The 23279-nt window shown below is 46.7% G+C and overlaps 10 protein-coding genes across 10 annotated transcripts; 5 read left to right on the top strand and 5 right to left on the bottom strand.

Annotated features, from left to right (window-relative positions):
* Positions 1–2490: 2490 nt before the first annotated feature.
* Positions 2491–4483, top strand: C8R40DRAFT_265319 (dihydrolipoyllysine-residue acetyltransferase). The gene is made up of 6 exons (XM_046234539.1): positions 2491–2857; positions 2919–3061; positions 3113–3175; positions 3225–3907; positions 3960–4122; positions 4177–4483. The coding sequence occupies exons 1-6, from the start codon at positions 2827–2829 to the stop codon at positions 4444–4446; spliced, it is 1353 nt and encodes a 450-aa protein (XP_046091702.1). The 5' UTR covers positions 2491–2826; the 3' UTR covers positions 4447–4483.
* Positions 4484–5019: 536 nt separating this feature from the next.
* C8R40DRAFT_265984 (trafficking protein Mon1-domain-containing protein) lies at positions 5020–7153 on the top strand. Its single transcript, XM_046234541.1, has 5 exons — positions 5020–5219; positions 5266–5716; positions 5763–5844; positions 5917–6824; positions 6908–7153. The coding sequence occupies exons 2-5, from the start codon at positions 5303–5305 to the stop codon at positions 7046–7048; spliced, it is 1545 nt and encodes a 514-aa protein (XP_046091703.1). The 5' UTR covers positions 5020–5219; positions 5266–5302; the 3' UTR covers positions 7049–7153.
* A 712-nt stretch (positions 7154–7865) lies between these two features.
* On the top strand, positions 7866–9360 carry C8R40DRAFT_1270141 (O-sialoglycoprotein endopeptidase; the record flags this gene model as incomplete). Its single annotated transcript, XM_046234034.1, has 8 exons — positions 7866–7927; positions 7976–8230; positions 8282–8383; positions 8444–8663; positions 8721–8977; positions 9040–9115; positions 9166–9264; positions 9321–9360. Exons 1-8 carry the CDS (start codon positions 7888–7890, stop codon positions 9358–9360), a joined length of 1089 nt encoding a protein of 362 aa, XP_046091704.1. The 5' UTR covers positions 7866–7887.
* Positions 9361–9395: 35 nt separating this feature from the next.
* Positions 9396–10466, bottom strand: C8R40DRAFT_1158101 (nucleotide-diphospho-sugar transferase; the record flags this gene model as incomplete). Its single annotated transcript, XM_046229699.1, has 4 exons — positions 9396–9882; positions 9938–10080; positions 10131–10155; positions 10204–10466. The coding sequence occupies 4 exons, from the start codon at positions 10464–10466 to the stop codon at positions 9396–9398; spliced, it is 918 nt and encodes a 305-aa protein (XP_046091705.1).
* Positions 10467–10615: 149 nt separating this feature from the next.
* C8R40DRAFT_265260 (ribosomal protein S28e-domain-containing protein) lies at positions 10616–11111 on the bottom strand. Its single transcript, XM_046234538.1, has 2 exons — positions 11072–11111; positions 10616–11019 (listed from the first exon to the last, which is right to left on the bottom strand). Exon 2 carries the CDS (start codon positions 10947–10949, stop codon positions 10707–10709), a length of 243 nt encoding a protein of 80 aa, XP_046091706.1. The 5' UTR covers positions 10950–11019; positions 11072–11111; the 3' UTR covers positions 10616–10706.
* A 144-nt stretch (positions 11112–11255) lies between these two features.
* On the bottom strand, positions 11256–13791 carry C8R40DRAFT_1081029 (uncharacterized protein). Its single transcript, XM_046227115.1, has 5 exons — positions 13133–13791; positions 12653–13069; positions 12289–12589; positions 11901–12235; positions 11256–11849 (listed from the first exon to the last, which is right to left on the bottom strand). The coding sequence occupies exons 1-5, from the start codon at positions 13351–13353 to the stop codon at positions 11525–11527; spliced, it is 1599 nt and encodes a 532-aa protein (XP_046091707.1). The 5' UTR covers positions 13354–13791; the 3' UTR covers positions 11256–11524.
* Positions 13467–14447, top strand: C8R40DRAFT_1065618 (uncharacterized protein; the record flags this gene model as incomplete). Its single annotated transcript, XM_046225682.1, has 6 exons — positions 13467–13484; positions 13536–13539; positions 13596–13700; positions 13794–13905; positions 13957–14005; positions 14172–14447. The coding sequence occupies 6 exons, from the start codon at positions 13467–13469 to the stop codon at positions 14445–14447; spliced, it is 564 nt and encodes a 187-aa protein (XP_046091708.1).
* Positions 14448–16026: 1579 nt separating this feature from the next.
* Positions 16027–18069, top strand: C8R40DRAFT_1005097 (uncharacterized protein; the record flags this gene model as incomplete). The annotated part of the gene is made up of 1 exon (XM_046222793.1): positions 16027–18069. A coding segment is annotated over one exon (2043 nt), but the record flags the coding sequence as incomplete, so codon positions are not given.
* A 192-nt stretch (positions 18070–18261) lies between these two features.
* On the bottom strand, positions 18262–20392 carry C8R40DRAFT_266792 (uncharacterized protein). Its single transcript, XM_046234542.1, has 6 exons — positions 20149–20392; positions 19942–20056; positions 19840–19879; positions 19712–19786; positions 18808–19653; positions 18262–18759 (listed from the first exon to the last, which is right to left on the bottom strand). Exons 1-6 carry the CDS (start codon positions 20152–20154, stop codon positions 18300–18302), a joined length of 1542 nt encoding a protein of 513 aa, XP_046091710.1. The 5' UTR covers positions 20155–20392; the 3' UTR covers positions 18262–18299.
* A 204-nt stretch (positions 20393–20596) lies between these two features.
* C8R40DRAFT_1158104 (eukaryotic translation initiation factor eIF2A-domain-containing protein) lies at positions 20597–23229 on the bottom strand (the record flags this gene model as incomplete). Its single annotated transcript, XM_046229700.1, has 9 exons — positions 20597–20989; positions 21045–21319; positions 21371–21529; positions 21583–21727; positions 21784–22470; positions 22522–22644; positions 22695–22872; positions 22929–23114; positions 23165–23229. The coding sequence occupies 9 exons, from the start codon at positions 23227–23229 to the stop codon at positions 20597–20599; spliced, it is 2211 nt and encodes a 736-aa protein (XP_046091711.1).
* Between the last annotated feature and the right edge of the window lie 50 nt (positions 23230–23279).

Genomic DNA, 23279 nt, shown 5'->3' on the forward strand with positions numbered 1-23279 from the left:
TTCTCGATAGAGAAGACCTGGAGCTAGGGAAGGAATTCCTCGGGAGAGAAGACCGCGAGCCGGGGAAGGTACTTCTCGCTAATGCAGGAGGGGTAGATGGTGCATGTACGGGCGGCGTGAAAACTCTGGCAGTGGGCGGGGATAACGGTAGAGAAGACCGCGAGCTGGAGAAGGGATTTTTCGGCGAAAAAGACCTGGAGCTGGAGAAAGAATTTCTCGCTAATGCAGGAGGGGTAGATGGTGCATGTACAGGTGGGGTGAAAACTCTGGCAGTGGGCGGAGATGACGGTGGAGAAGATCTGTGGATCGAGAGGGAAGCCCTTCGTGGAGAAGACCTAGAGCTGGAGAAAGAGTTTCTCTGTGGAGTGGAGAAGGAAGTCTGTCTTGGCGCAGAAGATCTGGAACTGGAGAAGGAAGTTCTCGGCGGAAGAGTAGATACATTCGTATAGTCCTGTGGTAAAGCAGTTGAAGGTGATTGGATAACAGAAGGGGTATGAGATAAAAGAGATACCGGTAAGGAGGTATGCGGCGGCAATGCCCTCGAGACGCAAACATCACCTTCTTCATCATTTCGCGCCACGTCTTCCGCCTCCGCCTCCTCCTCCCTCTCCTGCAACTCCTGCACCTCTTCCTCTTCCTCAGCACGTTCAGATTCAGAATCGATATCCGAGTAGACGTCGTAAAGATAATTGATGGTATCGTCCTCTTCGTGAAAATGTTCGGCCTCGTCATTATCATACTCGTCCGGGCTTCCAGCTAGATATGCTAATTGGGCCGTCTCGTCGTCGTCAAGTCGAAGTGGTGATGGGCTGACTGGTATATGTGCCGTTGAGTCTGCCTCTACATCTTCAGGAGAAAATTCAGGGGGAGGCCTCACCGTTTCGGGAGTTCGAAGATAGTCTAGAGGACTAGCAGACCTTCGGCGTAAAGCCTCCTCTACGTCCTCTTGAACCTGTATGGTTTCGGGAGTATGATCAAACCGTCCTTCCGTTGGCGAGTGCGTGGATACTGGCCTGAACCTTGACCGGGGAGGAGGAGCAGGCTCCAAAAAGAAAGGCCGCACAGTATCTTGATCTTCGGAATCCCACCTGGTTGTCAAAGCGCCAGTGTAATCCCCATCATCATCATCATCATCCTGCTCTCCAATTAAATCCTGATGAGCAACATTCTCCTCTTCTTGAGCTTGTATCAGTCGACTGACGCTCTCAGCCTCCTCCTTCTTCTTCTGATAATATTCGGTAGGGGAATCAAGACCTAAATCGGGCTGCACATCTTGGGCGTCTTCTTCTTCAAAGTCATCGAACTTGGACGCAAGAGGTGAAGGAGAGACAGGTATCCGAGGAGTAAAGGCACCCAACCGAGGAGACATCATTCCAGCAGCAGAATTTACTATTAATCTGGCGGATGGGCTTCCGAAAGGGGAAGCCAGTAATTCGAACGTCGAGCTCATAGCTGGGCTCCTCGGAGGCGAAAGAACCATAGGCGAAGGCGACACCCATTGTAAATTTGTTGCGCCAATGGAATCGTAAAAGCCTGGATCCAGAGATGGAGTTCTAGAATGACTGTTGGAATGGAGATGGGAAAAGTGCTTCAATTGAAGGTCCGAGAACTCGACTGGAGAAAGAAGACCAGAATGAACTGAGCTAGGTGGCGAATGCTCGGTTTGATCATTCATGGTTGACAGTGGGTCATGAAAGTCGAATCCATTGGCGTCAGTGTCAATTTGCTGAACAGTTTGGCTAGTGGTCCTCGGAGAATCATTATCATCGTCATCAACTGCTTCAAAGGACAGTTCATCAACAAATTCCTCCTCCTCCTCTTCTTCGTCATCTCTAATAACTCCCTTCAAAGCCAACAAGAGATTTGTAGTTCGTGGTGAACGAGGTGGAGATCGAACGGAATGCAGGGAAGCCGAAGGAGGAGTCTCAGGAAATATCTTCACCACAGGCGCAGCCTGTGATGATTTGGATTCAATGAATGTGCTTTCATCCGGATTCCAGTCGTTCATAACATGAAGAAAATTGCAACGGTCTTCACCAAATAAGCAGCGGCCTTTCCTGTAGAATTCGCATGGCTTTGCTGTGGAAATGTGAGTAATGTTATATCTCATCAAGCGATAAGCAGCATACTCTTCACTCTCCAGTATGGATCTACCGTAACAGACATTTACATGAGTTCAAGGATTCAGGAAGATGTTTGGTTCAACTTTAATTTATATCGGTCATGTGCCGGGTAACGACGCGTTCGAGCGCGCGACATGAACATTGAAAAGGTCCTCATCCAGATATTTACAGTATGTACAGTTGAACTGGCGATATCTTTTAGAGGTGACATTTGAAGCTTGAAGGTCGACTCATGTATAAATTTATTGATTCGAAAGAAACAACTGCTCGCTCTACAGTATGTAGTACTTACATGAAATGCATACGCAATTAAGGGGTGAGGAGATATATGCGCGTCAAGGCCTGTTAGGGCTCATTCTCTTGTAAAGTGACTCTTGCGCCGTAAACGCAACAATTGAAGGTATCTATTGAAGACCGGGGAACCCTGTTCTCAGAGCAGGGTAGCACCCCGTAAAATTTTGCTCAACTGCCTTCGAAACGGCAGCGAGATAGCAAAATATACTTTCTAATAGGTCTGGGGGAGAAGTGTTAGAGTAAGAATCACTGTTTAGACAGTGTCGGTGTAACACTAAGTAACAGTCTAAAAAAGAGCGACCTTCGTATGTATACCCGAAAACGGAAATTTCCACGGTAACCACGATTCACCTCCAGGCCTGAGCGCTTGTTTTTACTGCCCGTCCACTTCCGACGTCCTCCTCTCTCCATGTCTTCTGTTGCCCGGATTTTTGCGCGTCGTAAGCTTTATTCCAAGCTTTTCTCGAATTCTGTACATTCAACACACTCCTCTTCTCTTAGGTCTGCACGCTTCAGCACGGAGAAATGTCCTTTCTCAATTTAACATGCCAGCCATGAGCCCAACCATGTCAGAGGGTGGAATTGCTTCTTGGAAAAAGAAGGAAGGAGAATCCTTCTCTGCTGGGGACGTTCTCCTTGAGATTGTGTGTGAATATGCTTTGTTAAACTTCTCAGCTGACATTATTTGGCACCAGGAAACCGACAAGGCTACAATCGACGTGGAAGCGCAGGACGACGGTATCATGGCAAAAATCATTGTATGCATGATTCCAACTTTTTGCGCAAGCTGCTCACTACTTTCTTCAGGCCCAGGATGGCGCAAAAAACGTCAAAATTGGTACCGTCATTGCTATCGTAGGAGAGGAGGGCGACGACCTCTCTGGCGCGGCGGAGATGGCAGCAAAGGCATCTTCGGAAACTCCAAAAGAGACTGCAAAGGAGCCTGAGCCTCCAAAAACCGAGTCTGAGCCTTCCAAGGATACGTCTCCTCCTCCCCCGAGTGAAACCAAACGGTCAAAGCCCGAAATTCCCGTTGGCGACCGTATATTTGCGTCACCTATCGCCAAAAAGATTGCTCTTGAACGTGGTATTCCTTTGTCGAAAGTTAAAGGGTCCGGTCCTGAAGGGCGCATTCTTCGAGAAGATGTTGAAAAGTACAAACCTTCAGCTGAGGCTGCTCCGTCAACTGCTGCCTCGCAGCCACCTGCAGCACAACTTCCCGACTATGTGGACACTCCGATTTCTAATATGCGCCGCACCATTGGCTCTCGACTCACTCAATCGAAACAGGAACTTCCTCACTACTACGTCACAGTCGATATCAACATGGACAAGGTCCTCAAATTACGAGAGGTCTTCAACAAAACTTTGTCAGAGAAGGACAAAAGTGCTAAGCTCAGCGTAAATGATTTTATCGTCAAAGCTGTTGCTTGCGCCTTGTCCGATGTTCCCGAAGCTAACTCTGCGTGGCTCGGAGAGGTGATCCGGACGTGAGTCTATGTCTATTTCCTGGAGCGATGAATCCCTTACCATTTCTAATAGATACAAGAAAGCTGATATCTCTGTCGCTGTCGCCACTCCTACCGGCCTCATTACCCCCATTGTAAAAGATGCTGGCTCAAAAGGTCTCGCCACCATTTCTGCTGAAACCAAGGCATTGGCCAAGAAGGCTCGTGACGGGAAATTGGCTCCTTCTGACTACCAGGTACGAGAAACATTAGGCTACTCCTCAACTTTCTGCTTAATTTTGGAGTCACAGGGCGGGACCTTTACCATCTCCAATCTCGGAATGTTCGGCGTCTCTCATTTCACCGCTATCATAAATCCCCCTCAATCTTGCATCCTCGCTGTCGGCTCTACGGAACCTAAATTCGTACCTGCACCCGAGGAAGAGCGTGGATTCAAGGTCGTACAGAACATGCAGGTTACATTGAGCTCGGATCACCGAACCGTGGATGGTGCTATTGCTGCTAGATGGCTATCTGCCTTCAAGGGTTACTTAGAAAATCCTCTGACGTTCATGCTTTGAGACGTCCTCGGTGGTTCGGAAAATTGGGCTGTGACTTAGATTAATATAGGCTTACTTACTTTGCACAATATCCTTACGAATCTCTCCGTATTTCTTGTGACTGTTGAAAGGTTGATTCACCAAAAGTAAAACTGCTACACATCATGACACCAAGCACATCATAGTGGGGCTCTGGGCGCTTATTAACATGATGAGCCGTACCTCTTCCAGAACGCCATCCATATCCCGGGCAAGCACCCCTGGACCATCCAATCCTTCTGGTATAGGGTATCATCGCTCACCCTCGAAACTGGCGGTTGCCCCTGCACTTCGTCAATCTCCTTCGCTGTCTAATTTGCGAGTGCATAGTTACAATGCTGGAACAACAACAACTGATACCAACGCTGACGTCCCGCCAGTACCGCCAATACCACCGAAGTTAATGAGTATAGGAAGTCATAGCTCCGCATCGTCTGTTATCAACTTGGAACTGGACAACACCAATGGAAATAGAATATTGGTTCAAGACGTAGAGGCCGAAGTGGATTCTATAAACGAAGATGTGTATCAGAATAAACCGGGCAATGAAAGTAAAGAGGGGGAATCGAAAAAGATACTAAGGGACCAACTGAGGCGGACTTTAACTTCAAATCATGCTACAACCGAAACATCATCTACAAATCGTGGTACCGCCCGTTGGCTTCCAGACTCTCGGCGATCTTTTAACTCGAAACTCAGTCCAAGGGAGTACTTTATACTTACTGACGCTGGTAAGCCAGTATACATTAGGTCAGGTATGGCCTAATTCTTCTCCTCCTTTCCTTACTCATCTTTCTTCAGCCGTGGAACAGACACCGACGACATAGACGTCTCATCCATGCTTGGTGTAATGCAGGCTTTGATCTCCGTCTTCATCGACGATGGCGACAAGCTAAAGTCGATCAATGCTGGGAAGACGAGGATCACTTTCCTTCAGCGACAGCCGCTGTATTATGCTTGTGTCTCCACATGGGGTGAACCAGAGAGCGTGGCTCGCTCGCAGCTAGAGTATCTCCATCTGCAGATCCTTAGCGTCGTTACCTCTGTACAACTAAAGAGGATATTTGAACGCAGAGGGAACTTCGATCTGAGGAGACTATTGGGTGGCGCGGATACTTTCTTGACTACTATGATTGCTCGTTTGCAACTTGATCTCGCTATATCCATGTCTGCACTACGCTGTCTCCGGCTTGATCCTTTCCTGCGCAACAAGTTAGCGCAGGCTTTGGTTCCATCCGGAAAATTCACCAAGGTATGCGTTACTTGGTCTTATTTCTAACGGAGATTAATCCCTCTAGGATATACTCTATATCATTCTCGTCACCCAAGGTGAAATCATCACAATTGTACGACCGAAAAAACATTCAGTTCATCCAGCAGGTTCGTTCATCCGAACTAAACAAAATGTCATTTGTGTCTCTACGTATACTCACCCTTGACCACTTTTGGTAGACATTCATATCCTCTTAACAACCCTTGCTTCCCCATCCATATCTAACTCCCCTGCAGCGGCTATGTGGGTGCCATTATGCCTTCCAAAATGGAATGAAGGAAGGATGGTCAATGCATATGTTGTCAATATTCCGTATATGCTTGGCGGGAATTCAAATTCAAGCGGATTAGAAGGAACTTCCGGGTCATCTTCACTTGCATCTAATCCTATCGTGCAACGCCAGGATGATCTAATTTTACCTAACATCGCAAACAATGATAGCGTCGTATCAACCGAAGCGATCTCGGTCAATAGAAAGAGGGAAACTCAATCTCTTACATCTCGCTCAATCACACTTGTCTGCATCAGTGGTGGGAGCGATTTCGATTCCGTTAGAGCATGGTGTGATGAAGCTGTGGAAAAGTTATCTGCTTCCTTGCCTTCTTCGTCTTCATCCGTTTCTACCTCGAATTCATCATCAATGTTATCGCCGTCACTGTCAAAGGCGACGGCACCAGGAACCACGTTGAGTGCGTCTAGCTCTCCTGCCAATCACACTTCGTCATCGTCATTCCATCATCTCCGCACGCACATCTCCCATTCATCGTACGCCATATCGGAGCTCGGCATACCTGGTTTGAGACATTTTGTCTATAAAGCTAGGGGATTGGTGCAAGTTACGTATCCTGTTTGGGAGGAAGATGAAATGTATATGGCCAGGAATACAGGTGGAGACATAAATGATAAGGGGAAGGTAGGCGAGAAAAATGAAGGAGAGACAGACGAAAAAAAGCGAATTATTACGTTGTATCAGCTCGTTCATGATGCGATTCATGCCAAAGGAATGTCAAATCCAGGTAAAGGGGAGGTGAGGGAGGGTTTGAAATTGCAGTATTTGAGGACTGAGACTGAGGCTGTTCTAGGATGGGTGAGCATCCTTGTCGCATTTCTTTGCCCCTCGCTTTGTCTATTTCTGAACTGATATGTGTTCCTCTGTTATATACATTTCAGATAACCCAGCCCTTTGAGTTATACCTCACATTGTCCCCGCTACTACCCAAAAGTGCCGCAGTTGGAGCTGCTAACGCAGTTGCACGGTGGGTGAAGAAGGAGGAGGGCAAGTTGTTTTTGAAGGATGCGCCGGTGTTCTAAACGTCGATGTAGCCAGGATAAGGTACTTAGAATAATTCAGATTCCTCAAACTCCGATAAAGTATAAATCTTAGTGTTCTTGATTGAGTGCGGCATTATAGTCTTCGTAGTAACTGAAATTTGTTTTACGATGGGAATACTGGTCCCTCTAAATACCAGACTGCTATGTGGAGACATGGTCCCGCTTACATTTCGTGCTTCTCCTACCCGCACTCAATCCTCTTCAACCTAACAAAACAGTGCCGAGCCTGCAAATCACCCGGTCAACCAGAGTCCTCACAGCATGTACTTCTTCAGTGCACGTCTGTCCCGGGTCTCAGCATTGTTCGTGAACAATTTCTCACTGACATTGCGTCGCTTGTTACCCTTCCCAATTCTCGCATCTTTTCTAACTCAGAAGCTCACTACTACCTCAAGGCCTTTGTCTTTGGTTGGGATTCCGTTCGTCCAACGGCTCGCTTCATTAACGACGCCATCATCCTTTGGAAGCAATTGACGAAGCAGGATTTAGATGTTGAGGAAGAGGATGGACCGAGTGACGAGGAGATTTGAGGGACATTTCCGTATCGCAGAAGCCGTCTGTTTATTGCTCTATCACTATTACTCTACACTCACGTACTTGTACTATTTACCTTTGCCTCGTTGACCTGGCGGTAGTCTACCTTCTCCTTGCGGGTTGAGCTCGCTGCCGCCAGTGCTTCGAGACCGGCTGTTCCGCTTTTGGGACCACACCTTAGGGTGGTGCCGTGTATCTATCTATCTATCTGTATGAGCAAGAAAGAATTTCAAGTGCGAATGATCGAAAGTTGAAATTGCCGTGTATCTCTTTCCTGTACAATCATGCCCGGCAAAATACGAAAGACGCCTCTCATGGAAGCAGGTTGATTTCGATACACTCTGGTCAGTGTCAAATGCTGAAGTATCCTAGGTCGGGACTATCTGGCATTAGGCTTAGAGGGTTCTGCCAACAAGTTCGGTGCGGGAATCATGAAGCATCCCAAGGACGGTGCAGCCACTGTTCTTTCAAATATCAGACATACATATATCACACCGCCTGGAGAGGGTTTTCAACCTCGAGATACCGCCCTACACCATAGAGAATGGGCCTTGAAAATAATAAATGACTGCCTTGCAAAAGCTGGTGTATCTATGCACGAGATTGATTGTATCTGCTTTACCAAAGGTACGTGAGGTCATTTTGAACATGAAAACAATGTGCTAATACACTGTCCAGGACCAGGAATGGGCGCGCCACTGCAATCCGTAGCGCTAATAGCTCGAACTCTTTCACTCTTGTTCAACAAACCCCTGGTAGGCGTGAATCATTGCGTTGGTCGTATGTGATATTTTCTACTCGATGCTCAGATGGAGATATGCATACCTCATTACATTACAGATATTGAAATGGGTAGAGAGATTACCGGAGCTCAAAATCCTGTCGTCTTGTACGTCTCGGGGGGGAATACTCAAGTAATTGCGTATTCGCGCCAGTGCTATCGAATTTTCGGTGAGACGCTGGACATCGCTGTCGGAAATTGCCTCGACCGTTTTGCTCGGATTATCAATCTCAGCAATGACCCTAGTCCTGGATATAACATTGAACAGGAAGCAAAAAAGTGAGATCACGATGTTCAGCCAGTCTCTTTGAAGCCTTGAATGTATTCCTCCACTAGGGGCAAACGTTTAGTATCCTTACCGTACGCAACTAAGGGAATGGATGTCAGCCTCTCTGGAATTTTATCTGCAGTGGAAGCCTACACCTTAGACAAGAGATTACATGAAGAAGGCGCAGAAGATAAAGATCTGATCACCCCTCAAGATCTTTGTTTCTCCTTGCAAGAAACAGTCTTTGCAATGCTTGTTGAAATCACAGAGCGTGCTATGGCGCACATTGGGAGTAAAGAAGTTCTTATTGTTGGGGGAGTCGGAAGTGAGTATGCTCACATTCAGAATATACATACTTGGAAGTTACCATGGTTAATGATAACCCAGGTAATGAGCGATTGCAACAAATGATGGGCATAATGGCGCATGAACGACAAGGTCAGGTCTTTGCTACAGATGAAAGGTACTTATATCGGCACCTGGAAATGCATAATTCAAACTCAAGAGGTGCAGATTTTGCATAGACAATGGGATCATGATCGCTCAAGCCGGGCTTCTCAGTTATCGCATGGGTTATGAAACGCCATTGGCAAAAAGCACTTGTACCCAACGGTCAGTCATTTGAAGTTCATCCATAACTTTAGTACTAAGAAAGCAACATTATCCAGGTTCCGTACAGATGAAGTTCACGTCGCCTGGAGAAATTAATGAAGTTGTATGTACGCGTACGGATCTGTTGTACTTCAACTTTCTTTACTGGTATCCACCAAGGAGAAGATCTTGTTTCTCCTTTGCGAATCCAATCCCGATGCCATTCTATCGAAGTCGTTCCACCACCACTCATGAACTTCATCAAACGGTCCTGGCACAACTGGCGTCCTCGCTTCCCATGGCTTATCCTTCAAGATGTAATGGAGACACCGAATCTCATCATCTCGCCATAATTGTGGGTGGATTACTCTCAAAGTTTTTAGCGCGTTGTAATACCACGGTAATGGTTTCCATTTGCCCTTGAAGAACGAGGTCAGTAAATCCTGATCAGGAAACGCAAAGCTTTCGAGATTTTCGGTATTGAGAAAGTGCACAATGGCTTCACCCAGGGCGGGAGAAGGATTGAGTACTACGGTCCCCGAATTCAACTGTCCGTAAGGACGAGGACTGGTTGGGGTCCAAGCCGGTGGAAGACCGAGAGGATTTTCAACAGCAGTGTGAGCACAATTAGCAGGTACCCTGCAAGGGGTTTTATCAGTATTCAAATGAACCGGTGAATATCATACAGGCTCACCAATCTGCAGGGTAATGGACTAGCTTCATGGGATTGCATGCACATACATGAGCTGCCGCAATTTCATCTTGTGCCAGAGGTATTTGCAGAAGCTCATCCATGTTGCGTTTTATCAACATATCAGCATCTAGCAGTACAACGCGCTATCCGAAAAAATCAGGCTAAAAAGAGAACTCACAGTACCCTAACTTACTTCGAAGCCTTCCAGTCCAAAAGCTCTTATCACAGATCAGAGCAAGATAATGTGAAAACAACGATTCCAATACCTGAGTTTGGTCCAAGTATCTTTAAACCTAGCATCGTGGTCTGCGACGGTATGTCGACTACTATCTGGCACCAAAGAGTTGATAGAATACATCTCAATACCGCATTGGGTGAGGATGTCACGAGCATCCTCCTCGAGCGTGGGTGTAACCATCACAACCAGTGGGTATTTGGATCCAGTTGATTTTAATCCATAATCTAGCACCAACACTCCAGGCAAGTAGCTGATTCTGGTGAGGAGTGTAACAAATGCCATTCGGGCCATGATGGGAGTAAGGTGAAAAGAGGTAAAAGAGACATTCTGATTGATAATCCCGAGCGCTCGGAAATCTCGGTTCAGAATCATTGCTCAGCTAAGAGCTTCAAATGGAACTGTCGAATAGAGCACCTTCGAACGATCATATAAGAGTATCCATAGCAGACAGGGAAACTTGTATCGAATACAGAGGTGATAAGAAACACATATATAGCGTATGGCGTATTATCGGAGACGACTATTGGACAATTACAGATGGAGCAAAAGAGACGAAAAATTAACTAACATCTCGAAACAAAACAAAAGAACAGCGCACCGTGCTTCACGCTCGGACTCTAGCAGGGCGAGTATGTCCTGATCACGGACAGGACCCTTCACATTACGGATGATTGACCGGCTAGGATCGTCCATGAACTCGACACGGACTTGTGTCACTCCTCCACGAGATCCGGTTCGTCCAAGGACCTGCACTACGATGAACATAGATTCCATTCCAACAATTTCCTGGTCAAACCTTAACGACTTTTGCGAGTTTGACTGGGGCTGAGGATTTACCAGAGTCCTTGATGTTTTTGTCTCAGTTATATTCTAGAAAGCAACTAAGGAAAACTTACCATTTTATTGAAGAGATGTGTCGAACGACGAGGAGCTCCAGCAACTTTTGTTGGAGATGCGAAAGTTTAGCCAAGAACTATACAGCTTCACCTGACCTGCATGACTCAGCAATGCACCACCTCGATCACGCGCTTGGTACTAAGTTAAAGATCAATTTAGGTGTTTGAAAGTATGCTTTGGATGGACAGGATTTACTCAGCATTAAGTAACAGCATTCTTGAAACCAACGGGAAAAGCATAAGTGGACAAGGAATATGGTTGTATTTGATAGCAAGAATTCAGAGGACATAGTGATACATAAAAATAGTGATACAGTGATTTAAAGAAGCGAGTATCATACCGAGTATTACAGCTAATTACAGTCGTTCCGAGCTATGGTGTCTTGTATATAATGTCAGTCAAGTAAATAATATAATCAAGATAAGTGTTGAATTTCAAGTGTGAAAGTTTTTTTATCGCGAAACATCGTAGATCACATCCAATTGGGATCGATAGGTCTCTTCCACTGCCGAACGGCGAATGTTACCCTTGGTCGAGGTTCGGGGTAAAGTGTTTCGAGCCACCACCATAATCATTCTGGTTGAGGTGATTCTCTCATGTAAATATCTCCGTGATTGAAAGTGACGGGTTTTTCGTATGATGTCCTTCTTTAATTTTTCGTGGTCCATGTCACTGGCGGGTTCAATGAACAGGACGGGAGAGGGACGACCTGTGCCAACAACAATGCATTCTGATATCAAGTTCCCGCAAGTAGCCCGGACATTGTCTTCAATCGCTCTGAGAAGTTGTTGAATGACGAGATATGGAAAGAAGCAAAACGAGACTAACTTGGTATCGCAACGGAGACTGTTTTCCGACTTGATCCAGTCGTCATCTCGTCCACAAAATACATAGCGGCCGGGAACTACTTGTTGGAATAGATCTCCGGTATGAAAATGGCCATCCGACGCGCAAAGGGAACGATCTGGGCAATCTCCAGACTCGGATGAGACAACAAATTCAAGCAAACGTGCCGTGGACTGATGTCCAGCTTCAGATTCCTCCGAGTCGACAGGTACGAACTGATATGACACGCCTTCTAAGGTACGAAGAAGAGTCGCGTCACTACCAGCGCCCCCAATTGAGAGGAGTGTAGCTCCGCATTCTGTACTCCCGAATAAATTCTGAGGGATGCAGTCAATATTTAGAAATCGTCAGCCCAAATCAACAAACTTACTCTGAGCTTGATATCGTTCTGCAAAGCCCATTCCAGCTCCGAGCGAGCGAGAGGCATTCCAGAGTAGAGCACTTCATCTAGGTTCGCGAGCATTGAAAGCAGTTTGGGATGATTGCGCGAAGTTTGTAACTGCATCGCAAGGAAAGCAGCGAACTGGTTCAACCTGTTGAGACCACAAGTATGAATCATATCCATGAGCTCCTCGGAGCTAAACGAAATTGTTGTAGGTTGAATAACACAAGAACCATGCTGAATGCTGCCCAAAAGCATAAATTCCTGGCCTATGTGGCACATGCTTCCCCTTGACGATTTGATAATGTTAGAATGGGAACAGTGGTACATAACTACAATGGAAAGGACATACATCCACGTAGTGACATCCTGACGGGATGGATCCCGAGGCATGCTAATTTGGCTAGATTTGGCGATCGTGGTATCCAGCCAGCGGTAATTGCATGGGACTAGTTTCGGGCTCCCAGACGTCGAGCCACTTGTATGGAATACAAACGCGATGTCGCGTTCCGTGACGACGGGAAGGTCTGGCACAGGCCCACTTCCATCAATCTCAACCCTCCTCATGGCCGGATAAATGGGGACATGGCAATTTTGTACGACATCAGTAAAAGAATCATCGAAGATCAAGGCTTTCGCGTTGGCCTTTACCAATAATTCGAAGGTGACCTCAGGATTTGGGAGTCGGAGACTGAAGAGCTGTGGAATATAACCCGCTCTAGAAAGCCCATATATGTGAAGAACGTCAATGTATGTGTAGCCACCAATCCTATATTAAGGGAATGGATGAGCAAATCGTCGAAAATAACATGAAAACGTGTTGTATTCATACCAGAGGCCAATCACCGATCGCTGAGGAATATTATCGTGTCGAAGCTCTCTGGCCCAGAAAGAGGCGAATCGTATGACATCCTCATGGAATTGACGATAGGTGATTGTCGTCCAATCGCTTAACTGATTCGTCTGTGCACCCAGAAGGGGCACTTTGAACACAGGCGAAGAAGAGAAACGTGCAGCACTCGACTCGAGAACAGAAATATGAGTCCTGAACATGATGCTTGGAATCGAGTGGGAGTGGGGATATCTCTAAGTCGTAACTGACCTTTATAAGCTTTGAATACGAGATTCAAGTGCAAAAAAGAAAATGCCGAGCATTTGGAGCAACGATGGGTCCAATGCAAGAGGTGAGTTTCGAATAGCCTCACCTGTCTTCGAATTGATTTGAAACATTCAAGGCAGGTACGCACGGCAAATTTAGAGAGAGTAGCGGACAGATTCAATATAGATTTGCTGAGGAATCCTTGTCGTTTGTTGTACGGATACGGACGATCTGGACCGGCTTTCCTTACCGTGCTACACGAAGTCTGTAGAAGACGTTGTTGCGAAGTGCAGAATGGATCGTAAGTTGCAGCTTAAAACCCATTCAGCGGACTTTATCCGCGAGGCCCGGGAAGCATCACAAAAATTTGTTACTGGATGAAAATTAACGGAAGGCACGTATGTATTGAGTATCGGAATCCAGTACTACTCCCACGCAATTCGTGGCGCTGCTTACCACGTGTCGAATGTATCTACCTTTTCCAAGGTTCAACCCGAGTCCGAGCCGTGTGTGGCTTTTCGTTTGCTCCTACGTTGAGCATGGTATGCATCTTTTAGAATCGGACAACTGGATGAACTTCTCTCAATCTTCACCACCGATGACTCTGTAACTCGCCGCGAGGCTTACTTTCCTCATCGCCGAGGCTATACTCTACTACTCCATTCTCCTAGTTAGTACCACAAGTCTCTCAAATTCCTGTCGCCACTCAATTCAACTTGTCGTGCTACGGCATTCTAGGCATCTATGAAGATGACTAACCTTGGCTATCTAGGTGAAATCAACATTAAACATCAAAGTTATACTCGAGCTCCCCGGTTCCTGGCACGGTAAACGATATCGCCACACTAAAATGCTTCTGGTTGTAAGAGGAGATACTACTGTGTTTTCGTCGACTTCTGCTCTCGAAGTGTTAGAGACTAGTAGTGAGATGCAGTGGATCATTAAGATCTGCAATCACTCGATGTATGGAATCAATCTTGAAGTGCCTCTGGTTCGACTGGGATGGGGAGGTCTTGTAACGGTATATGCGCACGACTCGGCCGTCTAATCGTACAAACTTTTCCATCTGACCCGTTGCAAACTTCAATTCCAAGCGTCACCACGAATTGCAGCTCATATGACCTGAAGACAGTTATTATCTTTCCTTTCTCTTGATTCTCCCTCAAACTAGTACAACCTTGTTTTACGTCTTTAACAATACGCGGTGTGGGTATTGCGTTTATCATTCCACCAAGATCAGGGCGCAACATGTCTAGAATGAGAGGGGGGCGTCAAACTCGATTATTCCGTATACTCGACGACTTTTAAATCATATCCAGACGGTTTTTCACACATGGCGGATTAAACATCGTTTACCACGAAATGTTTATCGAAATTGTGTAGTGACTCGAGCGGGTTCCTTGCTGTTAATCACTTGTCTCTCTTTGTCGACTTCACCACAGGGTTTGTTGATCCGAATTAATGGACGATATGCAGGTGCACTGTGACATGCAAAGCAATGCTGCGGCTCTTGCGGCCTCTTGCGGCGCCGGCAGTCCACCAACCATATTAGTGTTACATGTGCGTTCCCCTCAAGTTTCCCTTCGATTATCTTTTGGCACCATATGCATGCACAGGATACCGAGCTAGGACAGATACGAGGTCCATGTCGAACAACTTACATACGTTCTCATTTCTGAAGTTATGAGGGTTTGGTTGCTCGTCTCGGCCTTAATTATATTCCGTATGTACGCTCTCGCAGCTCACTTTTTTGCACAGTGAGGGCATCTTCTGAATGCCGGTGAGCGACACCCGAACCTGAAGGTATTCATTTTACCGGAGAGCCAGATTGAAGAAGGGTTTTTTTTGGCTTTACCAGGCTGATATTAAGTTTATCGATTCTTCGAAATTGACATACTGTACTTGCTACATTATTTGTATATACACATCTCAGGTAGTCCCTTCTCCATGTACATGTACAGTATACTTACCTATGTATAGTGGTTTGATTGTCCTCAATTATAGTGCCAAGTGGGCGAGTCTGGGCGAGTCCAAGTCTAGGCGCTCATTTCACGTGGCACAAATGTCGACACTTCAAAATTCTTTTGGCATCGACACTGACAGTGGCCAGCGTGTTATGTGCCGGCGTCACCTTCATAGTGTCAATAACCCACCGTGTCGTGGACTGTGAGTGCCGAACTTCCTTTTGACTCTATACCTGCTCTTGTTTATCGCGTCCATTGGCAATGTTATTGTCAACTAGGTCGTTGGCATCTTTCTAATAGCAGTCCTGGCTGTCCATGCTCAGGATAGCCGGCCTTGCTCACAGGCAATATCTAGAGCAGGCACCATCTGGCAAATCCTTCTGGAATATCCCCCGGATCCCATTCTCTGCTCATCGTCCTTCTATCTTTGCAAGATGCTTGCCTTCGACTGCTCTAGCTACCCGGTCCAATCCTCTCCGTTCTTCCTTGTCCGGTATCCAGATATCCGACAATCCCCCTTCTGCAGCAACCGAACATTCGCGGAATATGACCAAACAGGTTCTCCGGCAGACAAACTTCTCGCAAACACCTCCAGTCCATATTTTTATCTCATTACTAGCACGAAAGTTGTCCGAGGACGATCTTCGAAAAGAAATCTTGGCCAGTCCCTTTCTTACGGAAAATATTCTCGACGATACCAAGGCGCGCCAACTAGCGGAGATGATCGCCCTGACGCCGGACTTTCGTCTTGCCGTAGAGGTGCTTCAGTTGGCTCACGTCCTCGGCTGCCCCCTGAAGCAAAACGCATACGAATGCACCGCTCATCACCTTTCCACCAAGCTTCGATGGGCAGCAGTTCTGTCAGTCGTTTCTCTAGGGATACGTCATACCAGGACTACAACTGTCCGACTATTGAATTGGCGCATTCGTGCACTAGTGGAGACTTACCAACATGCTTCCCTTCGAAGCATTTTGGAAGAATTCGAAAGATTTCGGGTGAAACCAACTCGACGTACCTTTCACCTTCTTATCTCAGGCCACATCCGAAATCGAGACCTACTCGGAGCTCGAAAATTGCTTCGTCTCATGGATCAAATTGGCTTTCCTCCGGACAATTCCACGCACGCTGTCATTGCAGCCAACTATCGAAATTTGGGACCCAATGCACAAGTACAAGATCAGGCACTTCAGTCTCTGATGTTTCTGGAGGAAAATACAGCTGTAACGGTTTTAAATCGACTGATACAGCTGCGCCTCGATGCTCAAGATCCTGCAGCTACCCTTCGAATGTTAACTGTTTTCGATCCCAAACAGGTCAGTCCTATTATCAAAGTTGTATCCGACGCCGTTTCCACCCCGGGCGGCGGAAATCCTTCCGCAGAACCACTGGAGGAGATTTATCGAGAATATTACCTCTCTGCCAACGCAGATACCTTCGCTACCTTTCTACACTACATGGCTTTACGACAGGATTTTCCTGGCGCTCTCCTTATCCTAGAGGGCTTGGTTCGAGCAAATATACCTCCCACGCCAGATATCTTCACGGCTCTTATCCACGTCTATTTTTCGACGGGGCATAGCAGTGCTGCCTTTCGCACTGTACTTGATATATGCCATGTACGCCCCAGTGAGGCCTTTACATCACTGTTGCGCCAGGGTCTTTATGACCCTGTTGCTTATTTGCCATTTGTGCCTACCAACATCATCCCCACCCCACGTATGTTCAATGCCTTGCTAAAAGGTAGTATTTCTACTCATGGTTTTGCCTGTGTCCGAGACATTTTTACAATCATGCAGGCTAACAACATCCGCCCTAATGAGTCCACTGTTGAAGTGCTGATAGCCTCTGCTGGGAAATCTCAAAACTTGCGTCCGAGGACATTACTTCGGTTGCTAAATATCCCAGACTTAGAACCGACACTCAGGCATATTCACGTCCTTCTCAGCTGTATCATTCGCCATGAGAGATATCAGACGTTTGGAGTCGGTTGGAATGTCACCGCGGCCTTGTTCTCACGTACCCGTCAAGCCAAACGCCGAATACGATCGGAAGGGTTTTCTTCCAAGAACCCGACCGAGTCCTTTGATCCTATCGCTGGAATTCACCTTCAGGCCATAGATCATCGTGCTGCTCAACCTTTTCTGCATCGACTCAACGCTCGAAAGACCAACGTTGATGCAGTGCTCGCTGGTCTACGCCTGAAGCGTGAAGCGGCAATAAATGTGGACATGGATGCCGCGCAAGACGTGTTTGACCTTCTTCTTTCTCGTGGGATCCAACCGAATGAATATCATTTCAGTGCTCTCATGGAGGGATATACCCGCAAAGGCGACCTTCCGGCAGCTCTAGATGTTCTCAAGGCTGCGACGCGAGTGGGGATAAAGCCCAACTGCGTAATGTACACTATCTTAATTGTTGGCTATGCTCGCCAAGGTCAGCCCGAACAAGCAGTAACAACGTTCAAACAGATGATAGAGGCCGATATTCGACCAGATGTCGCATCGATCGATGCAGTGGTCGGAGCATTTTTCGCGGTAGGAGCATATTCGATGGCTCGAAGGTCATTAAGAACGCTTTGGTCCTATGTGCAACCTTTCCCGAACGAGTTGGAATCTGCATCCCTAAAGGAACTAGCCACACAATTTAGACTTTTACACAAGAATGACCAAGGCGTAACCAATTCAGAGTTTACCCAATCGCACTGGAAAAGGTTGTACAGGCAGTTGCGGCAGCTTATAGCAGCATGGAAGACGTTTGATTCGTCGGAGAGGTTCTGTTACAAAATAGATAAAAAATAAAACATACCTTGAGAAAAAACTCATAACAAATATAATGCTTGGGAACTTAGGAGAGATCTAGTAGTACAGGTGATAATGATATGGGGACCATGTTAAGGATAAAATGAACACAATACTATAGGTGTCGAAGTCAGGTACTACAGAGTGGCATATTTTGCATCTAGAAGACGCAAAGCCTCTCGGACCCCTGCCGCCTGAACCTGACGCAGTCTTTCCTGTCCACACTGCATGAGAATCTCTTGCGGCACAAGGCGAGGGGGTGAAGATCTAGCCTTCTCTTGCTTGCGGAAAAGGGCGTGAGGATCAGTGAGGACGACTGCTTCAGAATCATTTGATTTCTCGGGGGAATTCACAAGGGGGTCTGGCGAAGCTATACGCTCAGGCGTGATGCTACCAGGAGCTGGTGATATGACAACTCGTGGGCCAGTGCATTTCGACCTGCGAGCAACAACGTCCGCTAGAAGCGCTAAATCAGAGAATGCGACATTAGGATGCGACTTGAGTTGCTTCCATGCATCACTGGTAGAGATGCTTTCCCCTTCTGGTTGCTGATCGATTAACTCGTGAGAGCCAAGGCTCACTTCGGCTGGATTGATACTGAGGTTTTCTGAGGTAGAACCACTTGAAGCTTGAGCAGCTACTGACTTGCCTAAGGCATCACAGAATGCTTTACCGAAGCTGTCGTCGGCACAAGCTAAACAATTGCTTGGATCTCCAGAGCACGTAGGCGCTGGGACAAGGACGACAGGCTTCACAGGTACAGAGGCTGCAGCCTGGCGGCGACGAAGAGGAACTGCAGGCTGGAACGCTGGAAGCTCATCCAAGATGGAGGGAGTACCATGCGGTACAGGGGACCCAATCCTAATGATACCTGGTGCCGTATTTTCAAATATTTCACTTTTGGGTACCATATCAGTCGAGGACGGGAATGCGTCTCGACACACACAGGGCAGATGTTCGCTACAGAACCCGCAGGACATGAACACTGAGTGGTCAGCGTAACTATCGTACTTGTCTGTAGTCGATAGGTTCAAGATAGATGAATGGGCCGCTGTGAGGTGGTGGTGGTCTAACGGTATAGGAGAGAACGGAGTATCGGATGTATCGTTAGAGCCTGGTGACGACGCCATCGAAGGAGGCGACGCTGAGGAAAAAGTGGTAGTCAGGTGAGAAAGGAGTGCGTCGTCTTGGACTCTGTCATCTATTCTTTGACGTTTTCTCGTCGAAGCACCGGATCCGATGGAGGAAGTAGGCGAATCATCACGCCAGTGCCTCTTATCAATGGTACGAAGCTCTCGTTCCGCAGTGTCGAGCCTTTCTTTAAGTTGAGCGTTTTCTCGACGCAAGGCTTCATTCTCCTCTTTTAGTCGTTTGGCGATATTTTGAAGAGCAACATTGCGTTCTATTTCACCTTGTTCGTATAGTTGAATACGAGCTTGTAGCTCGGCAAGTTGGGATTGCTTGCGTTCGCGAAACGCGCGTTGAGCAGCCCTGAAACGAGTGATAGTATCAGTACAGAACATATAGTATACTACAAGATATACATTACCTGTTCTGTACGCGTCGACCTTTGCCGTCTGCATCTTCAACTGTTTCAATCACGACTTCATTCTTGGGCTTACGCCTGATATCTAGTAAGTAAGCGATGTGGGTCGGCAGAAGGAAATGTATATGTACCCAGGTTTAGGTTTTGGTTGTATTACCCAGTCTTTTGAGGCTGAAGAGGTGCGACGTTGGCAGTGAGCACCAATAAGACACGATAAGGTGATTGCGACAAACCTGTGGCCCACAGGGTGCTGGATGAGGACACAGCAGTGGCAGCCATGATACTCTGGTGAGATGAACAGGAGCGAAGCACTTTATATATGTCGAGATTTGGAAGGAAAGCAAGATGCTGCCAGATAAGATAAGCTTAAATAAGCGGTCGGAATTTTGCGGAGCTCGGAGCCGTGAGCAAACACCGAAAAGGGTAAAAGCAACGCTTACAGGCATCAATTCTTTTTTCTTTTTTAGGACTCCTTTTCACCTCGATGCTACGAGACTCACAAGTGGAGTGTGTCCAAAGTATCCCATAAAAGTATTATACCAACTTTCTTTTTCTCTGGATATTACTGCCACATGTACCGTTCATACATTATTCGTTCCGCGGAGAATCACTCGTCAATCAGGCTCCAGAAAAAGAGATGGTACCTGGGATATAATGCATTAATGCCTCAATTCCTGAGTCTTTTAGTGCTTTTCTTGGCCGTCGTGTCCTGTGACGGAAGGATCTTTCTTTCGCTCCCTTGAAGCGCATCGTGAATGGTAAGTTTTAAACATCGCAATTTCCACGTTCAGTGAGAGAACTTCGCTCTACTTCCATATCCCGTGCTACAAGTTAAGAACGAATTGACAGATGTGATATACTGCCAGCCAGGAAAATCACAGAAAGACATTAATCTTCAACTTCCTCTTCAATCTGTTCAATAATGTCTTCCACCCATACTTCAATTTCCTCTTTATCTTCCTCAGACTGCTTCTCTTTCACATGGTCGTGGCCTTTGTCTTCGGCTAGTTCCTTCGTACTCCGAGCACGCCATGCATTCCATTCGTCGACAAGGCGTCTACGAAGAGCAAGCAATTCTGTGTTCACATTCTCGCTCTCTCTCTGGTCCTCCTCTTCAAAGACCCGACTGAATTCTTTGAGGTTCTTTCGTATTTGTTTCTGTTGTTCTCTCGTAAGCAATGTGCGGGGGCGTGGTCTCCAGAGGAACTGCTTGAAACGATCCTGAATTTGCTTCAACAGCTCTTGTCCGCGGAAATCCCATAATGCATAGCCATTCTCTAACTATCATGATCAAGGATGAGGATCTGCTTAATCAAATGAACGGTCATTATCTTACCGTGTGAGTCCAAGCGCTAGCGCTGGTGGCCAAGTAACGCCCACTGGGATCCCATTCGACGTCGGTCACGCCGTAATGGTCTGCGATGCCAAGACTCTGAATGCTACTTCCCCAGTCTTCTTTGACCACCTGTCCGTCCCGGCGGTCTTCAAGCGTGAAATCCAGATCCCAGAACTCAAGCTCTGACTTGGTTGAGGAGCCCACGGTAGCGAGAACGACGAAACGGCCCCGAGGGCTCCATCGTATAGCATTACTCGTGCGATTTGGTAACGTTTCTATAATAAGTTCAACAATCATACGTCAAAAGAAAGAGAGACTAGACACACTTAAAAGCTTGAAGTCATTTTTGACACGGTCTAGTTGATAGAAGCTCACGTCTGTTTTGATTGTGATACCAGGACCAGGATTGCCGAGGTTCGGGTCGTTAGTTGAAACAATGGCAAAACGTTCGCCTTTCGGCTCCCAAGAAAAATCGGTGACTGTGTCTGCAGAAAACAATTCGAACCATCTGCACTACAGGGAGCGAGACCAGACGAACCTTTTAACTCAACAACCTCCACAGGAAAATCTTTTTCACGAACTCGAAAGATTTCCAAATTGCAAAAAATAGATTTTTTTGTCTTCGTATGCCTATCGACCTTCACGCACAAGAAGTCCCCTTGGTTTTGCCAGTGGAGCTTGCACTGTGTGAAAGACGGGAATTTATGGGAACTGGATACCAGCAAAAGAGAGCACTCGCCTCCGAGACATTGAAAAGATTCTTTTGGCGCAAAATGGTCCGACCTGGGAAGCTTAGTAGAGTGACGCGTGCAGGTTGGTTTGCTACTTCGGGAGTCCAGTATGCAATCATATTTTCAGGAGCCTTCTTGGCACCTTTGGCTCCCACAGACGCAACTTTTTCAACTTCATCCCGATCTTTGTCGCTAAGTGGACACCATTCAAAATCTACTACACCTTCAATCTTCAAACTCTTCTTTTCATGCAGGAACATGCTCGGCAATTCATGGACACTGATCATTTGACCAGGAGACACCCTTGCAACAAATTTATCGTCAGGACTCCACTTCAGTGCCGGCCACTGCATCTGACGTTTTCCTGCAGGGCCTTCGGTACCGGAGTTGGTAGGAAATGTTCTAAGAAGATGTCCTGTCTTGATGTCCCATACTGCCAGATTGTTTCCTTCGTCCTCAGGAGAAAAATACTGAGGTCCTTGAGGTTTGCCATCAGGAACGATAATGGACTCGTTGGACCACGTGACGATATAGTTTTCGCAAGGTGAAAAATCGATGAGTTTGACCAAGGGATGTGCAAATCGTTGCTGAGGCTTCCATGATGGACCTCCCCAGAGACGCACACCCTGTCGGTGAAGAGTAGCAATATATGTTCCCAGCGGAGACCACGAGACGTACAAAAAGTCTTTCCAGTCCTATATCAGATTTAATGCCGAGGTGATGGAGACAATTTGCATGTAGCGTACCGGTTTATAAGCTAGTTCACATTGTGAAGGTTTTCCGTGCCAAAAGATTTCAACATCATCACCGCGATAGACTACATATTGATCGCGTCCTTGAGGGTCGGTCAACCACGCTCGCAAGTGTTCCTATGAAGGAATGAGAAAGCCTGAATTTAAAGGACCATAACAATACCGACCCTGGGCATGTACTCTTCTTGCTCAGGTTCGACGTAAGTCTCATCCATGTTCGCATATTTTTCAATCTCATCGAAACGATTGAGTTTGAAAACGTGTTTTGCGTCGAAAGGATGATTATTCATTGCCAGGAGGGCATTGTTTGCATCGTGCGCGTTACGGAAATCCATAAAGAGATATCTACAATGATATGAGCATCGAAAATTCTTCAAGCATATGTTTGAGAACGTACGCACCCTTTGCTTTTGCCCGTGGCTTCATCCCATGGTATAAAGATGTCATCCTGTTTGACAGGCACACCTTTTCTAGAGAATTCTTTGCATATCTTGGTGAGGAGTCTCTCGAGTTTCGAGTTGTCGATGATAGGAACACCGTCAACGATGAGCGTATTATCGAAGCTGCCGTCGTAGTCGACTTTGTATCTATCAATCTACTTCAGCAAAGGCAAAAGAAGTGATAAATGCAGACTTACTTGGCTTCGATATCGGAGTAGTCGATGTCCTCGATGTTGTCTGCGTTTTGGGTCAGGCCCGGCATTTGGAGATTTTTTTGGAGAATGGAGTGTTTCTGTGAAAGGTAAAAAGGCA

The sequence above is a fragment of the Lentinula edodes genome (assembly GCF_021015755.1).
Source record: "Lentinula edodes strain Le(Bin) 0899 ss11 chromosome Unknown C8R40scaffold_2, whole genome shotgun sequence".
Taxonomy (NCBI): Eukaryota; Fungi; Basidiomycota; class Agaricomycetes; order Agaricales; family Omphalotaceae; genus Lentinula; species Lentinula edodes.